This window comes from Taudactylus pleione, unplaced genomic scaffold, assembly GCF_031769625.1.
Source record: "Taudactylus pleione unplaced genomic scaffold, aTauple2 ptg000154l, whole genome shotgun sequence".
Taxonomy (NCBI): Eukaryota; Metazoa; Chordata; class Amphibia; order Anura; family Myobatrachidae; genus Taudactylus; species Taudactylus pleione.
This window is the reverse complement of record NW_028284556.1, coordinates 7755349-7774076: the sequence shown is the minus strand read 5'-3', so window position 1 is coordinate 7774076 and position 18728 is coordinate 7755349. Positions and strand designations below refer to the sequence as shown.

The 18728-nt window shown below is 44.7% G+C and overlaps 1 protein-coding gene across 1 annotated transcript in view; it reads right to left on the bottom strand.

Moving 5' to 3' along the window:
- The window catches only part of FNDC1 (fibronectin type III domain containing 1), a 205760-nt gene that overhangs the window by 86164 nt on the left and 100868 nt on the right, over positions 1–18728 (bottom strand). Inside the window, exons 10-12 of the mRNA XM_088474480.1 lie at positions 18321–18439; positions 13156–13267; positions 11690–12049 (exon numbers count right to left, since the gene is read on the bottom strand). Of these exons, the coding sequence (XP_088330606.1) occupies positions 11690–12049; positions 13156–13267; positions 18321–18439 (591 nt within the window). The remainder of the gene's footprint in view (positions 1–11689; positions 12050–13155; positions 13268–18320; positions 18440–18728) is intronic.

The following is an 18728-nucleotide window of genomic DNA, read 5'->3' as shown; positions in this document are numbered from 1 at the left end:
GATCAGTGTGATTTGTGAATGTTTCTGCTTGTATACCTAATGTAAAGGTTTTTTTATATAAAAAAATGACGTAGGGTCCCCCCCTAAAAGCCATAACCAGCCCTGGACTTATCAGCCTGTCCTGGTACCTAAACTTACGGGGAACAAAACGAGTAGCCTGGAGGTCATTCCTCACGGATTTCTACATGGGAACATCTGGCAGCAGGTAAGTATGTGTGAGTGAGGTAGGTGTGTAATAAACTTTTCCTGTATACGGTGTGTGTTGTGTCTTTATTTAACTATTTATTTTACAGTGGAGGTACAGGCGCCGGCCGCTTGCTGGCCAGTGGCAAATGCAGGATTTTTAAGGGGGGGTTTCCATATATATATATATATATATATATATATATATATATATGCAGCAAAACACAGCGGCACTCACGGTTCTTGTAATAAAGAATGACGCCAACCAAGGGCACGTTCGCTCAACGTTTCAGTCGCTTAGACTTTTACCAAGAACTGTTCTTGATAAAAGTCTAAGCGACTGAAACGTTTAGCGAACATGCCCTTGGTTGGCGTCATTCTTTATTACAAGACCCGTAAGTGCCGCTGTGTTTTGCTGCATATACATTGACTATTTTATACTACAGATGGCACCAGGGCCATTGCAATGCGTTTGTTGTGGAGTGCAGGCTTAAAGAGACAAAAAATAAATAAATATATATATATATATATATATATATATATATATATATTAGGGGTGTGCACCGGCCACTTTTTGTGTTTTGGTTTTGGATCTGGATCTTTCTTCGTGTTTTGGATCTGGATTGGTTTTGCCAAAACCACCCTTCCGTGTTTTGGGTTCTGGGTTTTGTGTTTTGGATCTGTATTTTTTTTAAAAAAAGCATAAAAACAGCTTAAATCACAGAATTTGTGGGTTTTTCTGCTCCTATGCAATTATTAACGTCAATAACCTTCATTTCCAGTCTATTCTGAACACCTCACACCTCACAATATTGTTTTTATGGCCAAAAGATTGCACCGAGGTAGCTGGATGACTATGCTAAGCGACACGAGTGGCCGGCACAAACACGTGGCCCATCTAGGAGTGACACTGCAGTGGCAGACAGGATGGCAGTTTGAAAAACTAGGCCCCAAACAGTACATACTGCAAAGAAAAAAAAGAGATGCAAGAAGGAATTGTCCTTGGGCCCTCCCACCCACCCTTATGTTGTATAAATAGGACATGCACACTTTAACAAACCAATCATTTCAGCGCCAGGGTCTGCCACATGACTGTGGCTGAAATGATTGGTTCGTTTGGGCCCCCACAAAATAAGCTGGCAATTAATGTGTCCCTGCACAAACTGGCTCTACGGAGGCAAGATGTCGTCCTCATCCTCCTCATCCACCGATTCCTTGGATAAAACAGGAAAAAGGGATTTAGGTGTCCCTGGACTGCTTACGGTCTTAGCCAAAGTTTCTGAACTTGACAGTAACTTTTTATGAACGCGCTGCAGGTGCCGTATAAGGGAGGATGTTCCTAGGTGGTTAACGTCCCTACCCCTACTTATTTCACCTTTACATATGGTACATATGGCAAGACAGTTTTTGTCCGGATTTGGATAGAAATATTGCCAGACCAAAGAGGTGGAATGTTTGGTCTTCTGCCCAGGCATGACCGTGATGGGCTTTTTCATCCCACGGACAACAACTGTCTCCCCCGGAGCCTGATTTAAACAAACCACATCACCATCAGAATCCTCCTCGCCAACTTCCTCCTCAGTGCCAGCTACACTAGTATCCTCATCCTGTTGTATTTCAACAGTGACATCTTCAATTTGCATATCAGCAAGTGGACTGTGGGCCTGATTCAGACCCACTCGCAAGCGGCTGTCCGCTCGCAAGTGGGTCGATGCTGTGCTCTGCGCATGCGCACGACGGCGGGAGCTCCGTCGTGCGCATGCGCCAGACGCGACGTGCGAAGGACTTTCCTTCGCTCGTTGTGTCTGATCAAAGGGGGCGTGCTGTTGATGTTGATTGACAGCACGCCCCCTTTGGTGGGCGTGCCGGGGGCGTGCCACCCTGACGGGGGCGTTCCCATGGGAACGCCTCCCGTCAGAAGCCGGCCCACTGACATCACTAGTGATGTCAGTGGGAGTGATTTTGGCTCTGATAGAGCTAAAATCACTCCGGGGCTTGCGGTTGAAAACCTCAACCGCAGGCTCCGGCTCGCAGTTTCGATGGTCGCGATGGTCACGACCATCGCGACCATCAAACTGCACGCTCGTATAGGCTGTGGGTGGTGACCCACAGCTATACGAGCGTCCAGAGGGACGCTCCATTTTTATGGAGGGTGGCCCTCATTCAGAGCGTGCGCTCTGCTCAGAGCGTACGGCTCTGAATGAGGGCCAGTGGGTGCTCCTTTCAGCACTTGCAGGAGGCGTGCAAATGGTGGAAAGAGCCACCTCTTCCCGTCCAGTGCTGGGAAGGTCAGACATCGCAACCGCCACCACACTTGGACTCTCCTTGGGGATTTGTGATATCTTCTTAGAACGCACAGTTCTTCGCTGTGCTTTTGCCAGCTTAACTCGTTTGATTATTTTAGCGGGAGGAGGGCTTCCATCGTCATGTGAAGCTGAACCTCTAGTCATGAACATAGGGAAAGACCTTAGCCGTTCCTTGCCACTCCGTGTCGTAAATGGCATATTGGCAAGTTTACGTTTCTCTTCAGATGATTTAAATGTTTTTTTCAAGGTCATTTTCCTGAACTTTGCCATTTGGGGTTGTATATGCCCTCTACTATGACATTGGGCATCGGCCTTGGCAGACGACGTTGATGGCATGTTATCGTCTATGTCATGACTAGTGGCAGCAGCTTCAGCACTAGGATGAAGTGGTTCTTGATCTTTCCCTACTTCGCACACAATTCACAAACACAGAAAATATTTTTTTATTTGGTTTGGAGTGTACTGTGGGGGTTACAGCACCCTTTAATGGTCAAGCCAGCCGGCCCTTTACTTATGACACAGGCGCACGCTTGGCACTACTTTGTTGATGCACGTGCGGCTACTGCACACACAATTCACAAACACAGAAAATATTTTTTTATTTGGTTTGGAGTGTACTTTGGAGGTTACAGCACCCTTTAACGGTCAAGCCAGCCGGCCCTTTACTTATGACACATGCGCACGCTTGACACTACTTTGTTGATGCACGTGCGGCTACTGCGCACACAATTCACAAACACAGAAAAAATATTTTTTTTTAGCACTTGGGGGGAGCACCCCTGACGCACAGAGCACCCCCTGGACAACACTACAGCACCCCTTTAGGACTGGGACACTGCACAGGACTTTGGAGTGGACACAGCCCCTATGGACAACTGACTGCACAACACAGTCCAGCCAGCCCCTATGGACTTTGAAGTAGTGGACACAGCCCCTATTGACAACAGCAGCACAGCACAACACAGCCAGCCCCTATGTACTTTGAAGTAGTGGACAACAGCAGCACAGCGCAGCACAGCACAGCACAACACTACTCTGCACTACACTACACTACACTACACAGCCCAGCCAGCCCTAACTCCCACCCTCCCTCTTCACTGTCCACAGCCGAGTGAGAAAATGGCGCCGACGCGGGTACCTTATATAGGATCCAAAACCCGCGAAACCCGGAAGGCGGGATGATGACGTTTTGCCTCGATTTCAGATCCGAGTCAGACGGGAAAAGTCGAGCCTGACTCGGATCGGCCTCGGATCGGGGGGGTTCGGATTTCAGAAATCCGAACCCGCTCACCCCTAATATATATATATATATATATATACACAGCATTCATACACACGCAACTTAGTATACTCATGAACAGCGTACACACAGACACGCACACATAAGCATACTTACACACAGCATACATGCATAAATACATGCATACATACACGCACAAGTATACTTACACACAAGATACCTACATATATACATACTTACACACAGCATACATTCATACATGTACACAGCATATATACACACACACACGCATACTTATGTATAGCATACATACATACACACACACACACATATAAACATCAGTATAGTTCCCGAGGGCTGAGGAGAGAGGAGGTGGGTCACCGCCGGAGCCCATGTGAGCGGAGTTGCTGCTGCTCGGCATGCGTAGCAGCTCCTTCTCGGCGATCTCCTCCTGAAGACATAGGACTTGAGCTAGGCCCAGAGTAGCTGCGCCAGAACGATGACCACACGTTGAGAGCTGTGGCCTTCACGGAACCTGACCACCCACACAGCATGACGACATACACCGGGAGACAAGCGGCTGCCCCACCTCCTACTGCCGCCGCACCAACACGCCCCCTCACAGCCAGCCAATCACAGCACAGCAGGGACTGACGGAGACACGCTAACTGCCCAACGCCCGCTGTTGCTGTATACTTGGGAGAGAGCTCTGCCAACCAGAGCGCTCTGTCTGTAGCTGTAGATCCGCGGCAGCTCCGTCGTGGCTGCTATCAGTGCAGAGACGGAGACAGTGCTGTCTCCGTCTCTAACAAAATAAAATTTGGTCCATCAGGGGGGGTTTCTGGGTACTCAGAAACTCACCCTGGGTGCGCGTGTGCTGGCACTTGTAATTACCCAAGTGCCAAAGGGCAGGTATGCTGGTACCTGTAGTTCCACTGTAAAATACAATAGTTTACTACTATTTTCCACTTTATTACCCTCGTACCCACAGCCCTGAGCTTCAGACCAAGCCTGGGGTTTCGGGAGAGGGGGGACCCCTTTTTCCCGGGGTTCCCACATCCCCTGAGATCCCCGGCTTAGCCTGACCGGCTTGGGGTGAGAATGCTTTGGCCCTGGAGACTCGGTAATAGGGTCGCTGGGCTGTGGCATTACACCCCGGCCGGTTTGGATCCGGTGCTGGTTTTAAATATAAGGGGACCCCTACGCAATTTTTTCCTCCTTATATTTAAAACCAGTACTGGCCCTGCAACCTGGTGCTGGTACCTAAATTACAGTGGAATCCTACTCGTTTTGTTCCCCATAATTTTAGGAACCAAGACTGGCTGACAAGTCCACGGCTGGTTATGCTTTTGGGGGGGGACCCTACGTAATTTTTATAATATATTTTAACCCGTTTTTTACAGGTACAACACACAAGCAGCTTACACATACAGTATGTCACTGAAATGTGCAGGCTGCTTGTTCGGGTGAGTTTGGCAGAAAGGAGTATTTAGAAAAAACAAAACTCGACCAAACTTGATTCTTTGTAAAATTACCCCTTACTGTTCTTGAACAAAACTTTACATTTAACTCTTACACCTGACCCTTTAGCACTTTTGTGTGCAAATTTTTGGCTCGGCAATTAGATGCAGATAAGACGATATTTACACCATTCCCCACTCTAGTGGTAACGATGGCCAAAAAAGTGATATTAAGACACTGGACTACTAATGGTCATCCTACTGTACAGGAAGTTATTCAGACTCTGATGCGTATAATGTATTACGATAGGCAGTCCACCTTGCCAGACGTTGAGAAAGGTGTCACCAGATTCTATAAGAAATGGGGACCATATATTGACTCGTTAGATACAGCTGAACAAACATGGGTACTCCAATTACTTGAGTCAACAGAATGGTTTCTTCTTAGGCAGCTAACAATGTCATCATAGACATGTTGAGCCAATTTTTCAATTAAACTATGTTGCTTCTTAATATCTATTTTCTGTTTATAGAGACAATGATGTCAGGTGTATTGAAATGTTTGAATACTTTATTTCTCTTCTTCTAACCCCTCCCCTCCCTATTTTCCTTACTTTCCTAATGTGTTTTCTTCATTGTATTGTATTGTTTCCCTTTTGTATGTCTTTTTATGTTCTACTACATGTAGATAAGTTCAACAGGGATCTTTTTATAATATCATAATATTTGTGTTCTACATATTATTGCTATGAGAGAATGTTCAACTAGTTATAGTATTACTTTGAAATTTTGATTAGACAGTTCTGTGTATGCAACAGACGGGACTAATTTAGTATATGGGAAATCTGTGTTTCTATTTCCTTCAGCTGCCCCGGAGTTTGGTAACAAATCATATTCTATTACTACTGTTATTAATCAAAACTACCGTTTGTCTTGCTTGTATTATGATGACTATGACATTCTTATGTCTTGTCTCTTTGTACTTGTCTATGAAGAACCTCAATAAAAATATTTTAAAAAAAAAGAAAGAAAGAAAGAAATATACCTAATGAGTGGGATTCTTGGAGAGTGAATCTATATAAGAATCAGCTACAGCCTATCCTGAGATCAGTAAGCACAGTGGGAGCAGGGGCGCCTCCACACACACACGCCCCAAACGGCTCTCACTGCCACAACAGAGACCGGACAAGTTTGCGGCGGTGGGAGAAAGGAAATCCCTGCAGCACACGCACAGGGTAAGTATCACAGGAGATAGGGATGGGGCTGGGGTGACCTTGTATACGCCGGGTCCAAATTGCTAGTATGCAATAATGAACGAAGGCTGTTTTGTCATGTACCCACTAAAAAATGGGGTCTGTACTCTAGTGCCGAATAAATGAGGTCTGTCACAAGAAACTGGGATCTGCATTGTCCATTGGCCGATGTACGAAGGTGATTCAATAAATAGGGTAACAAGACTTCTCACATATGTAATGTTGTCTATTTCATTCTAATTTCCCACCAGGCCAGAGCAGGTAGACCACTGCTTCCCCTCACGGCCATTAGACTGCACCTCATATCAGTCATACTGTCCCAACATCAGTTGTAAGATGACAGATTTGGTGAAAACATGGTCAAGCATTGAGGTGCATAGTGTGATCAGATTTCTGCATCTAAAGGGCACATCAGCAGTTGAAATTCATCGCCAACTTGTAGGAGTTTACTGTAATAATGTCACGTCATGAAAACAGGTTTGGGTTTGGTGCACTGTTCAAGATGAGCAGCAATCTGGCTGGCCAAGCACGTCAACCACAGATGACAATTTGTGCTGCATTAGGGGCTGACTCAGGAAGACAGATGCATTCAAGTTAGTGATATTGCTGATGAACTGAACATCTCATTCGTGAGCAACTGGGGTATAGAAAAAAGTGTTCATGCTGAGTACCGAAGCAACTCACATTAGTTGACAAAGCCAATAAAATGAAATTGTCTATTATGCACGTGATGCAGTAGTAAGAGGAGGGAGCGCAGTTCCTGCAGCATATTGTTACAGGGGATGAATTATGGGTGCATCATGTGACACCGGAGACGAAGCGAGCATCCATGACATGGACACATGCATCATCTCCACCTTCAAAGAATTTCAAAACAACTCCATCAGCAAAGAAAGTCATGGTGACCGTGTTTTGGGACCACAAGGACATGCTTCCTCACCAAGGGATTGATTTCCTCACCAAGGGAGATACTGTAAATGCTGACCGCTATTATGACACATTGAGCCGGTTGCGGAGGGCAGTTTATCAAAAACTACCTGGGTTGCTGCGAACAGGCATCGTATTGCTGCACAATCACCCCAGGCCACACTCGGCTAACCACACGCATGAGTGTTATGGCGCAACCATTGAGAGTTACTGAACCATCCTTCCTACAGCCTTGACCTGACACTCAGTGATTCCTATCTCTTTGAACCATTGAAGAAGCACCTGGTTGAAGGCAATTCGCAACCAATGGTGATGTTCAGCAAGCCACCATATCCTAGCTTCAAGACCTTGACACTGATTTCTTCTATGCCGGGATAGATGCCTTGGTGTACAGTTGGAACAGATGCTTAGACAAGTATGGGGACTATGTTGTACAATAATCTGTACCAAGGACATACTATTGATTATAAGTATATGCACGAGTTAAATAAATTACCTTATTTATTGAACCACCCTTGTAATACTGTCCTCTTTGTATACGTACCATCAGAATGGATCTGCTATTTTACTTATGTAATTGGTGCATCTCTCATCAAGGTCTTCCCACATTCTGTGTTATAGGAGCCTCACATCACTACTCTGTACTGGTAAAGACCCTGCTTTTTCCATTATTTAACCCTCAATCTGTGGCTTCCTGCTTGCCTCTGGGTCTGATTCAGCATCGGACAGAGGGCCTGATTTAGACCTCAGCGCTCGCAAGCGGGTCGATAGTGCCCTAGTGCGCATGTGCACGACGGAGGGAGCTCCGTCGTGCACATGCGCAAGACCCGCATAGCGACGGCCAAGCCGTCGCTATGGGTCTCGCGCCAAAGGGGGCGTGCTGTCGATGGTGAGTGACAGCACGCCCCCTTTGGTGGGCGTGCTGGGGGAGTTGCTGCCCAGACGGAGGCATTCCTATGGGAACGCCTACCGTCACAAGTGATGTCAGTGGGAGTGCTTTTGGCTCTGATAGAGCCAAAAGCAAAAGCAGGGTCTCGTCGCAAGCCCGAAGGTCGCGATGGTCTTGACCATCATTTTGGCTGCTCAAGATCATCGCAACCATCTTTTTGGCCGCTCGCATAAGCTGTGGGTGGTCACCCACAGCTATGCGAGCGGCCAGGAGGCCTCTCCAATTTTAGGTAGGAGGGCCCTGATTCAGAGCGAGCGCTCTTGTCAGCGCGTCCGGCTCTGAATCAGGCCCAGAGTTGCAAAGCTGCACACAGGCAGCTTTGCAATTCCATCCTTGCTAATATGCAAATGCAGCAGGAGGTGTATGACACCCCCTGCTGCATTTGAGATCCCAGAACTGCGACCGAGGTCGCAGGTTGGGATCACCATCGCGATCATTATTGGTTCATGGTCGCGATGGTAGACGGCTCCGGGCCGCCAGTCAGCTGAGTAAGCCTCAGTTTACTAAAGGCTGGCCAGCTTGCAAGGCCAGGAAACTGGTTTTGCCACTCCCGGAAAATGGGGCGGACATGCCCCCCTTTCTGGGAATGCTGGCTGACCCGCCTCTGCATGCCTTTTAAATGCCTCTGCTTGTCAATCAGGTAGAGGCATCGAAGGGGCTGCTTGCAATTACGTGCGTGCAATGCTGAATCAGCCCCCCTTCGTTACATGAAGATCTCTCCTAACTTGCACAGATTGATAAAAAAAGGTTCGGAACTCCATTGAAATTCCCAATGTGTTAAGGAAAAGCATGCCACAAATATATGAATAAAATAAATCAGACTAGATGTTAAATAACATTTTCTAGCTTGCTCAGAAAGTTTACAAAATAACAGATTCTGCTGCTTATGGCACCTAAACCATAGTTATGAATAAGAAAAAAATATTATTTTGCAGAATGCATATTGTTAACAAAATGATAAAAGTTGTATAAAGCCGCATAGTATTATTGCAACAAAAAGTTGTATAAAGTGGCATACATATGCCACTGGCTCGGGGGATTAGGGAAATCCAGCATGTTGGATTTCTCTGATTTGCCAATCTCAACCAAAAAATTATCGGGATCGGCAAATCAGGGATTTTTAACATCCAGAATTTCCCTGATTCTCCGACGGTTCGCCCGTCTTTGATGCCAACCGATCGACGGTATGGCTTGTCAATCGGAGGATCAGATCGGCATGGTGGAATCTGAAAATTGCGGCGCTGATATATACAGTCAGGTGCATAAATATTGGGACATTGACAGAAGTTTCATATTTTGGCCTCTATTCACCACCACAATGGCTTTGAAATGAAACAAACAAGATGTGCTTTAACTGCAGACTTTCAGATTTAATTTGATGGTAATTACATCCAAATCAGGTGAACGTTGTAGGAATTACAACGGTTTCTATATGTGCCTCCCACTTTTTAATGGGCCAAAAGTAATGGGACAAACTAAACAATCCTAAATCTAACTTTCACTTTTTAATACTTTGTTGCAAATCCTTTGCAGGCAATTACAGCCTGAAGTCTGGAACGCATAGACATCACCAGACGCTGGGTTTCATCCCTGGTGATGCTCTGCCAGGACTCTACTGCAAATGTCTTCTGTTCCTGCTTGGTCTTGGGGCATTTTCCCTTCAGTTTTGTCTACATCAAGTGAAATGCATGCTCAATCGGATTCAGGTCAGGGGATTGACTTGGCCATTGCATAACATTCTACTTTTTAGCCTTAAAAAACTCTTTGGTTGCTTTTGCAGTATGCTTCGGGTCATTGTCCATCTGCACTGTGAAGCGTCGTCCAATGAGTTCTGAAGCATTTTACTGAATATGAGCATATAATATTTTCCAAAACACTTCAGAATTCATTCTGCTGCTTTTGTCAGCAGTCATATCATCAATAAATACAAGGGAACCAGTTCTATTGGCAGCCATACATGCCCACGCCATGACACTACCACCACCATGCTTCACTGATGAGGTGGTATGTTTTGGATCATGAGCAGTTCCTTTCCTTCTCCATACTCTTCTCTTCCCATCACTCTGGTACAAGTTGATCTTTGTCTCATCTGTCCATAGGATGTTGTTCCTGAACTGTAATGGCTTTTTTAGATGTTGTTTGGCAAACTCTAATCTGGTCTTTCTGTTTTTGAGGCTCAACAATGGTTTACATCTTGTGGTGAGCCCTCTATATTCACTCTTGTGAAGTCTTCTCTTGATTGTTGACTTTGACACTTATACACCTATCTCCTGGAGAGTGTTCTTGATTTGGCCAACTGTTGTGAAGAGGTTTTTCTTCACCAGGGAAATAATTCTTCTGTCATCCACCTCAGTTGTTTTCCATGGTCTTCCGGGTCTTTTGGTGTTGCTGAGCTCTCCGGTGCGTTCTTTCTTTTTAAGAATGTTCCAAACAGTTGATTTGGCCACACCTAATGTTTTTGCTATCTCTTTGATGGGTTTGTTTTGATTTTTCAGCCTAATGATGGCTTGCTTCACTGATAGTGACAGCTCTTTGGATCTCATATTGAGAGTCGACAGCAACTGATTCCAAATGCAAATGTCACACCTAGAATCAACTCCAGACCTTTTACCTGCTTAATTGATAATGAAATAACGAGGGAATAGCCCACACCTGTCCATGAAATAGCTTTTGAGTTGATAGTCCCATTACTTTTGGCCTCTTAAAAAGTGGGAGGCACATATAGAAACCGTTGTAATTCCTACACCGTTCACATGATTTAGATATAATTACCCTCAAATTAAATCTGAATGTCTGCAGTTAAAGGACATCTTGTTTGTTTCATTTCAAAGCCATTGTGTTGGTGAATAGAGGCCAAAATATGAAAATTCTGTACATTTCCCAATATTTATGCACCTGACTGTAGCCTGCATAAGTAAGAAACAATTTCAAGTTCTGAAAATATCAGTGCAAACCGAGACTGTTTAACACCTTCATTAGATACTACAGCTGGGTCTTTTATATAGGGTTTATAAGTATTTTATAAAAATAATAGACTGTATTCTAAATTATAATGTCACTACAGAATAATACCAGTCTAATATAATGAGCTAATTTTCAACATTGCCTAATTTAATTGTTTTTGTTTGTTTTGCTCATGGAAGACATTACCTTTAATATACATAATGTCTGGGAAAATGTCACCTCCTTACCCCAGCCACAACTCGGCATGTGCCTACTATTCCAAATGCTAAGATCAACCCTAAAACAAATGATGACCTGAGCTACAAGGGTTTTTTTTATTTTGTTTTAAATTGCTCACTAACAATATTTACTCTACTACCAAGAACAATGTAGAGTATAATAAACCATCAATGTCATGTGATAATTACCTTCTGTGTAACATTCAGGTTTGTCATCAGGTCCCATGATCATATTTCCTTCCTCATCATACTGTGAATTAGAGCCTGGTGGACAGGTAGGTAATAATGGTTCTTCAGTAGTTGGCTCAACAGTTGTTGGTTCAGGTGTAGTAGTGGTGGTTGTTGGAGGAAGGGTTGTAGTAGTTGGACGGGTAGTTGTAATCTTTGTTGTAGGTGGTTTGGTTGTTCTTGCCACTTCAAGACCCCTGAGAGGTCTCCCTCCTAAGCTCAAAACTGGTCTGTCCTGGGGACTTGCTACAGGCTTACTGAATCTTCCATGCCCAAAGAGGGGTAAACCATCAGGACTGACAACTGGAGTGCCATTCAAATCTATAATTACAAGAAACAGTACTAAATAAAACAAAAAGTACTACATAAATATATGTATGTACTGTATACAAGTGTGTGTATTATGTGTATATGTGAATTAATAATAGTATTTTAGTGCCTTCTCCTTGTGTAACTGTATATAAAAATCTTTTTATGCCTTTTTTTGTTTTATATTTGTAATTAGTTTGTAGTGCAACCTCTTTGGCACTTAGGACCTGATTCATTACTTATCGCAGCAGATTACGCACGCAGACCCACTGCAAAAATATGCTAATGATTGCGATCGCTGTGCCGTCGCAGCCCAACATAAGCACGCCCACTTCCCCTTACTCACATCCGTAATACCTTGCAAGTCTGTGAAACCATCGGTAACATTGAGTATCATCGGAGCCTCACGTACAATTGCACAAGGTCAGTCCTTCCGGTACGCAGTGAGAGCTCAAGCTGTGTATGCCATCTCAGTGGCTAATTTATGGCAACAATCGGCCGTCTACGAGCGTAGTCTCAATTGCTGAATCAGGCCCTTAATGTCTATTCCTACACAATATAACATTTAATAATCATACATCTACTATCATAGTTCAAGGTTAAGTTTAGGGCTACAAATGTATCATACTTCCTACCCTCCCGATTCGGCCGGGAGCCTCCTGAAAATCGGGTGCTGCTCCCGACTCCCCGGAAAGGCAGGCAAGCCTCCCGGGGCCACCGACCCCCCACAATAACCTGAGAAACCCCCTAAGCAGGGGAGGGCTGTGACGTGATTCATGCTAAATCGCGTCATTTTGGCCCTGCTTCACAATGCCTGTAATATCGGCATTGTGTAGTGGGGGCAGGGCCAAAATGACGCGATCATGTGGCCCCGCCCCCCGTTCCACCCACGACTGACAGTAAACTGTCCGGCCCCACCCCCTTGCACCGGTCACACGCTGCCATGCCGATCTTACTGAATGTCGGCGACCATGATTTTATATATATATATATAATATATATATATATATAAATACTTACCACTGGGGACTTCCTTGTTGCAAACTTTTGCAAATATAATTTTGTGAACGCCCAATCCTAATATTCATATTATTATCTTAAATCTGGTGCTTACTTACCGACAATGGTACGTCCATCTCCTCCCAATTTTATGCGTAGGGGCTTTCCCTGGGAATCCTGTAGATATCGTCCTTCTGGGTTTAAAACCAGTCCACGATTTAAATCCACAACCTGAAATCAATCAAACTGTAAAGGCAACATATATATTCTGCAAATTATATAAATATATTATTGTGCAGTATACAAAACTATTAAACACCAAATATATGTCAAAAAAGGTGAATTAGCTCACGTTACTTTAGATGTTTGATTTCTCTCCAGAAGAATAGAGTGTTTCTGAGATGCAGCCCCTGCATTTCAACTCCTATCCCCTCACTTTGCATCTCCGATGGGGTCTGCACTTGTGCAAGACCTGCAAGGCCAGGGTCTGCGTCAGTGGATGCAGTTTCCTGGCCTCTTAAGTGATCAGCACCCAGTCAAGCTGCGTTGAGCTTCAGCTCCAGCAGCCTGACCAAAGGATCAACCATCATGACCATGGTTGCGATGGTGATCCAAGCCTGTGATGTCGGTCGCAGTGCTGGGATCGCAAATGCAGCAAAGAGGTGTCTGACACCTTCTTCTACATTTGCATCTGAGATGGATGGAATTGCACAGCTGCTTGTGTGCGGCTTTGCAAATCCGTCCATCTCTGAAATCAGGCCCTATGTACATGAAGTTTACATTCTTAGAAATTGCCTTCTAGGAAACGGATTGTGTACAACATGGCACACAAAAACTATAAAATGTTCCTTATACATATAAATACATACTCCGAAAGTAGCAGGAGTGGCAGTGATTAAATGCAAGCTGAGCACTAACACACCATTATTATAATAAGGCCTATGATAATAAAACACCATTACTAGACCACTATATCATAAATTGCATACTGTTCCACTAAAGACACATGTTTTGATGATAGGAAAACAACACTACAATTTCAGGCAGTAAAAATAATCCAGCTTTAGATGATTATAAAAAGACAAGTCTATTAACTGTTCTAATGTAAAACACAATGGCACTATGCTAATGATGTGAGAGTAGAAAAGGGAACCCTAACTAGTTATGTAATAACATTAACAAGCATGAAATATAATATATCACATTCAGTGGCGGGTCCAGAAAAATATGACAGGGGGGAACCATAATTAGTGTGTGGTGGTAAGGGTGGAGGGGCTGTGTTCAAGTGTATGAGGGGATGTAATGACGCACCTGTTGTGAATACATGGTCTGCCTGCAGTTTGCCACCACACTAGCAATGGGTGCATGGTCTCTGGCAACCCATCGCATTGCTGGGTAAAAGTTGTGATAATCCAAAACATAATACTTTTCTGCACTGTCCTGGTGTATATGCCTAACACTGACAGATAATGGCTCCCACACTAAAAAGACAACAGCAACCATGTGTGACATACTGGTGTTCACAATGCTAGACAGCACACAGAGAATCCCAGTGACTGCCATACAGTACAGAGGGCACCCAGTCACCCCCATACTGCCCAGAAAACATCCCAGTCAGCGCCATATCACAAAGACAGCATCCCAGGGACCGCCGGAGTGCACTGACAGCATCTCAGGCTCATACAGCTCAGAGACAGTCAGTTACAGGTAAAGCTGCAGTGAAGGGTGATGTGAAGGTTGTTGAGAGTGAGGAGGGGGGTGCGAGGTTATCAGACCCTCCAACATGACCCCTTCCATCTGGTACATAATGCTCTGCTCCTGGACTTCCTTCTTAATTGATGATTGCAGACACCTGTGGTGAAACACCTGTCTCATCTATTAACTAGTTCAACACGGGTGTCTGCAATCATTAATTAGGTGGGAAGTCCTGGAGCAGAGCTTTTTGTACCAGGTGGAAGGGGTCATGTTGGAGGGTTGGGGCTAGTTCCCGGGGGGGTGCCAGCTCCAATTGCTAATAAGCGTCTTCCCCATATTCCCATCTTTGTACCCACATACATACACTCCTGTCTATCTCTCATCTCTGTAACTACCTTTCCCCTACCCTTTTCTGTTTCTCTCTTTCATCACTTTCCCACTCTTCCAATTATTATTATTCATCTCCGTCCCCCTGCCCCCCATCTCTCATCTTTCTCAGCTCTTTCATCCCCTTAACCTCTCCACGCGAGTGGGAGTGGTGAGCACTGCGAGTGGAGTTGTCGTGAGTGTGTGTGTGGTTGTTACTGATTCCATATGCTGGCAGGACTCAAAGACCAGCCCTGAGCATCATGAAATGCTGGCTGGGGGGTGAAGTGAGGCTGTGACTATGTCTAGCAGACAGCTGCCAGTGAGAGCTGTGAGGGGGAGGGGTGGCTATTCCCTCCAGCTGTTATACACTTGCCTTACAGCTTTACTTAATAGATATCTGTGCATCTATAATGTTCAAACGTGTGCTCAACATTGTACATGGACACTAGCGAGCAATGTGTACACTCTAGGGGGTAAATTTACTAAGATGGGAGTTCTATTAAGAAGTGATGTTGCCCATAGCAACCAATCAGATTCCAGGTATTATCTTCTAGAAGGTGCTAGATAAATTAGAAGTAGAATCTGATTGGTTGCTATGGGCAACATCACTTCTTAATAGAACTCCCATCTTAGTAAATTTACCCCTAGGAATCTAGTACAGTTTCTATTTTTCTGAACACTTTTCCCCAGCAATAGCGGCAATTGTTCTTCCAGTACCTTATGCCTAGTGCTTTCCAATGCTCTTTTGATTCACCAACCATTTCTTTTACTACTCACATATTTCACTTCTTGCTCATATTTTTATTACTATTATGATAAAAGAAATGAGGCAAGCAATGGGCAGGAGTGCTGAGAGAGGGGGAGCAGGTGCTAATTACACGGGCTCAAGCTTGTAGGAGGGTCAGGAATTTTCTACGTGTTGACTTTCCCTGATTCCTGACAGATGATCACCGATTGGAGGACTGGATTGTTAGAATGGGATATCGGTGTATGGCGTGTATTAGATACCATCATTACATGTATGGATGGGTTTGGGTACAATATCACGGCGATGACTATCCCAACGGTCTCAATTGTGGAAGCCAAATCCCGATTAATTTTAGTGAGTATTCTAACCCTAACCCACCCCTTCCCGCAACCTAACCCTAACCGTCTCATTTGGCAGCCTATTGCTAACCGTTCCCTTCAGTAGCCTAACCCTAACTGTCCCCACCACTGCCTAACCCTAACCCTTCCCCTAGTGCCTAACCCAAAACCTAACCCTAGCTCTAATACTAACCATAGGGATTCATCTGTATTTTGACAGTTGGGATTCTGCTGACGGTAATGTGACCGTCTGGATTCTGATTACATCCTGTATGGATGTAAGGATGTCAAAAACATACAAAAGACTATGGGCCTCATTCAGTATGGATCGCAATTGTGATCGCAGCTGCGAAATTGCACGCAACACAGATGCGAAAATATGCTAATGCCTGCCAGCATAAAGACGCCCGCTGCTGCTTTCTCATATCCGTTCAACCTCGCACATCGGCCCATCACACACATTTACAGCAGGTCTGACCAGCCGCAGAAACTGCAAGTCTCGTCGTACGCAAAGAGCTTTCTAATTTATGCACGAGCACGACCATGGAATAGCGTTCAAACGGACAGGCGCGTCTGCGCTTTTCCGACCACTCCCCCGTCACCACCTACAAATGCTGACAACCTGTCACTCACTTTGTGATGGATTCTTTTGTGCGTCCGTAAACACAATGCGATTGCTGCACACACGCAATGTGGCTTGTACGCATGCGCAATGGCAAACAATCGTTCGACTGCATGTGTAATCGCTATTACTTACACTGCTGAATCAGGCCCTATGTTGCACTTTATGATGTTCTATGGTTATTTTAAATTGCTCTTTTTTTATCTCCTGTTGTAAAATATATTACATGCCGTTATATATTAAGGGGTCTATTCATAGAGCAGTAAAAGTCCTGTTTAGTCAATTCATAAAGGGGGTTACCATGAAGAAGGGTATTCCTTCTCTAGCGGCACCCCCGCTTCGTGCATGAATCACATCACCATACTTTTGTATGGTGAGTGCAATTCATAAAGGAACAGAAAGCTCAGCTTTCCGTTCCTCTCCCGTGCTCAGATTCTCCATCTGACGATGGCGAAATATGTACTGCAAGCCGAACAGAGCAGGGAAACTGCATACTTCCCTGCTGTCTGCCAGGCACCCAGCGCTGGCTATGCCCCCTTTTGCCGAGCGTCCTTTGCAGCATGTCTGACATGACCTGCTGCTCTAGTACGCCGTCACCTGCACAGTGAGAATACAGACATATTGGGCCTGATTCAGAGCCGCTCGTAAGCGGCCGCTCGTTCGCTCCGAGCGATGTTTGCCCAACTGCGCATGCGTACGAATCGTTATACGCATGCGCGAACCAGTCAGTGCGGACGAAATTCATGTGCTCGCAAAATAGCGAATGCCTGATAATTTGAGTGACAGAAAGAGGCGTATGTGGGTGGTAACAGGGGAAAGTGCTTGAAAAAACGGGGAGTGGAGATCCGATCGCAGGCGTGCTTAAAGGTCAAAACGGGCGTTTTATGGGTGTGCATAATTAAAACAGCAGCGTCATTGACCACGTCACTGGGTTATTTTATAGCCAGAACTGCTCGCAAAATTGTGGTAGCAAAAACCAACCACAAGAATAGCGAGCAGCTCATACCCTGGTCGATGTACTCGATTAATCTAATAAATAGCGGACATGACGTAGGATGCGAGCGGCCAGGGGGCGTAGTTTCCCAAAAAACGACCGCAAGTTTTGTTTGCTCGTTCAGACCTAGAGGCGTGAACAGACCGCAAAGAGCGAACGGTTCATTTGAATAGCCACCCCTTTTTTTGAACGAACGACCACAAATAGCGACCGGCTCTGAATCAGGCCCATTGTCTGTATTCTCACTGCGTCCAGGATCGCGGAGGGGCCGGATACCGCAGGAAGACGTTGGACATGTAAGTCTGCATGAACGGCTACTAAACATCACTATATATCGCATCGATGTGATGCGATATATAGTGATATTTTTTAGTAGCCACTTCATGTTCTATATGAATAGACCCCAGAGTAAGTTATCTCATGATAAAAGCAAATCATATATACTTTTGATAAAAGTATAAAAAGTTATACTATATAGAAACTATTCACATGTCAATTTATAAAAAAAGTTGCCCTACCCACTTTGTTCCTTCAGGGCCGTAAATCATCCTCTGTCCATTGAGTCGCCCATTGCTTGTAGATGGTGTGTTTCCATTAGTGTTGAAATGTGAAGGCAGGTTGGGTCTTCCATTATTACCTGCATATGTGGGGAAGCATATGAAAAAATAATCATTAAGAGAATAACTACAATCATTATACAGTATCGACATAGAATTAATTAAAAAGATATGCTTATAAAGCATATTTCTAAGACCGAAATTAGTAACCTCCTATAAAAGTCAGCATCCATTCAATCTAATTAAATATAATAAAGAATTTCTGTTTCATGGAAAATAAGCAATGTGCATATGACCTACAACAAGGCATAATATCTCATTGTATTCATACACCTGTCAACTTTAGTTACATGCACAGCATACTTTAGG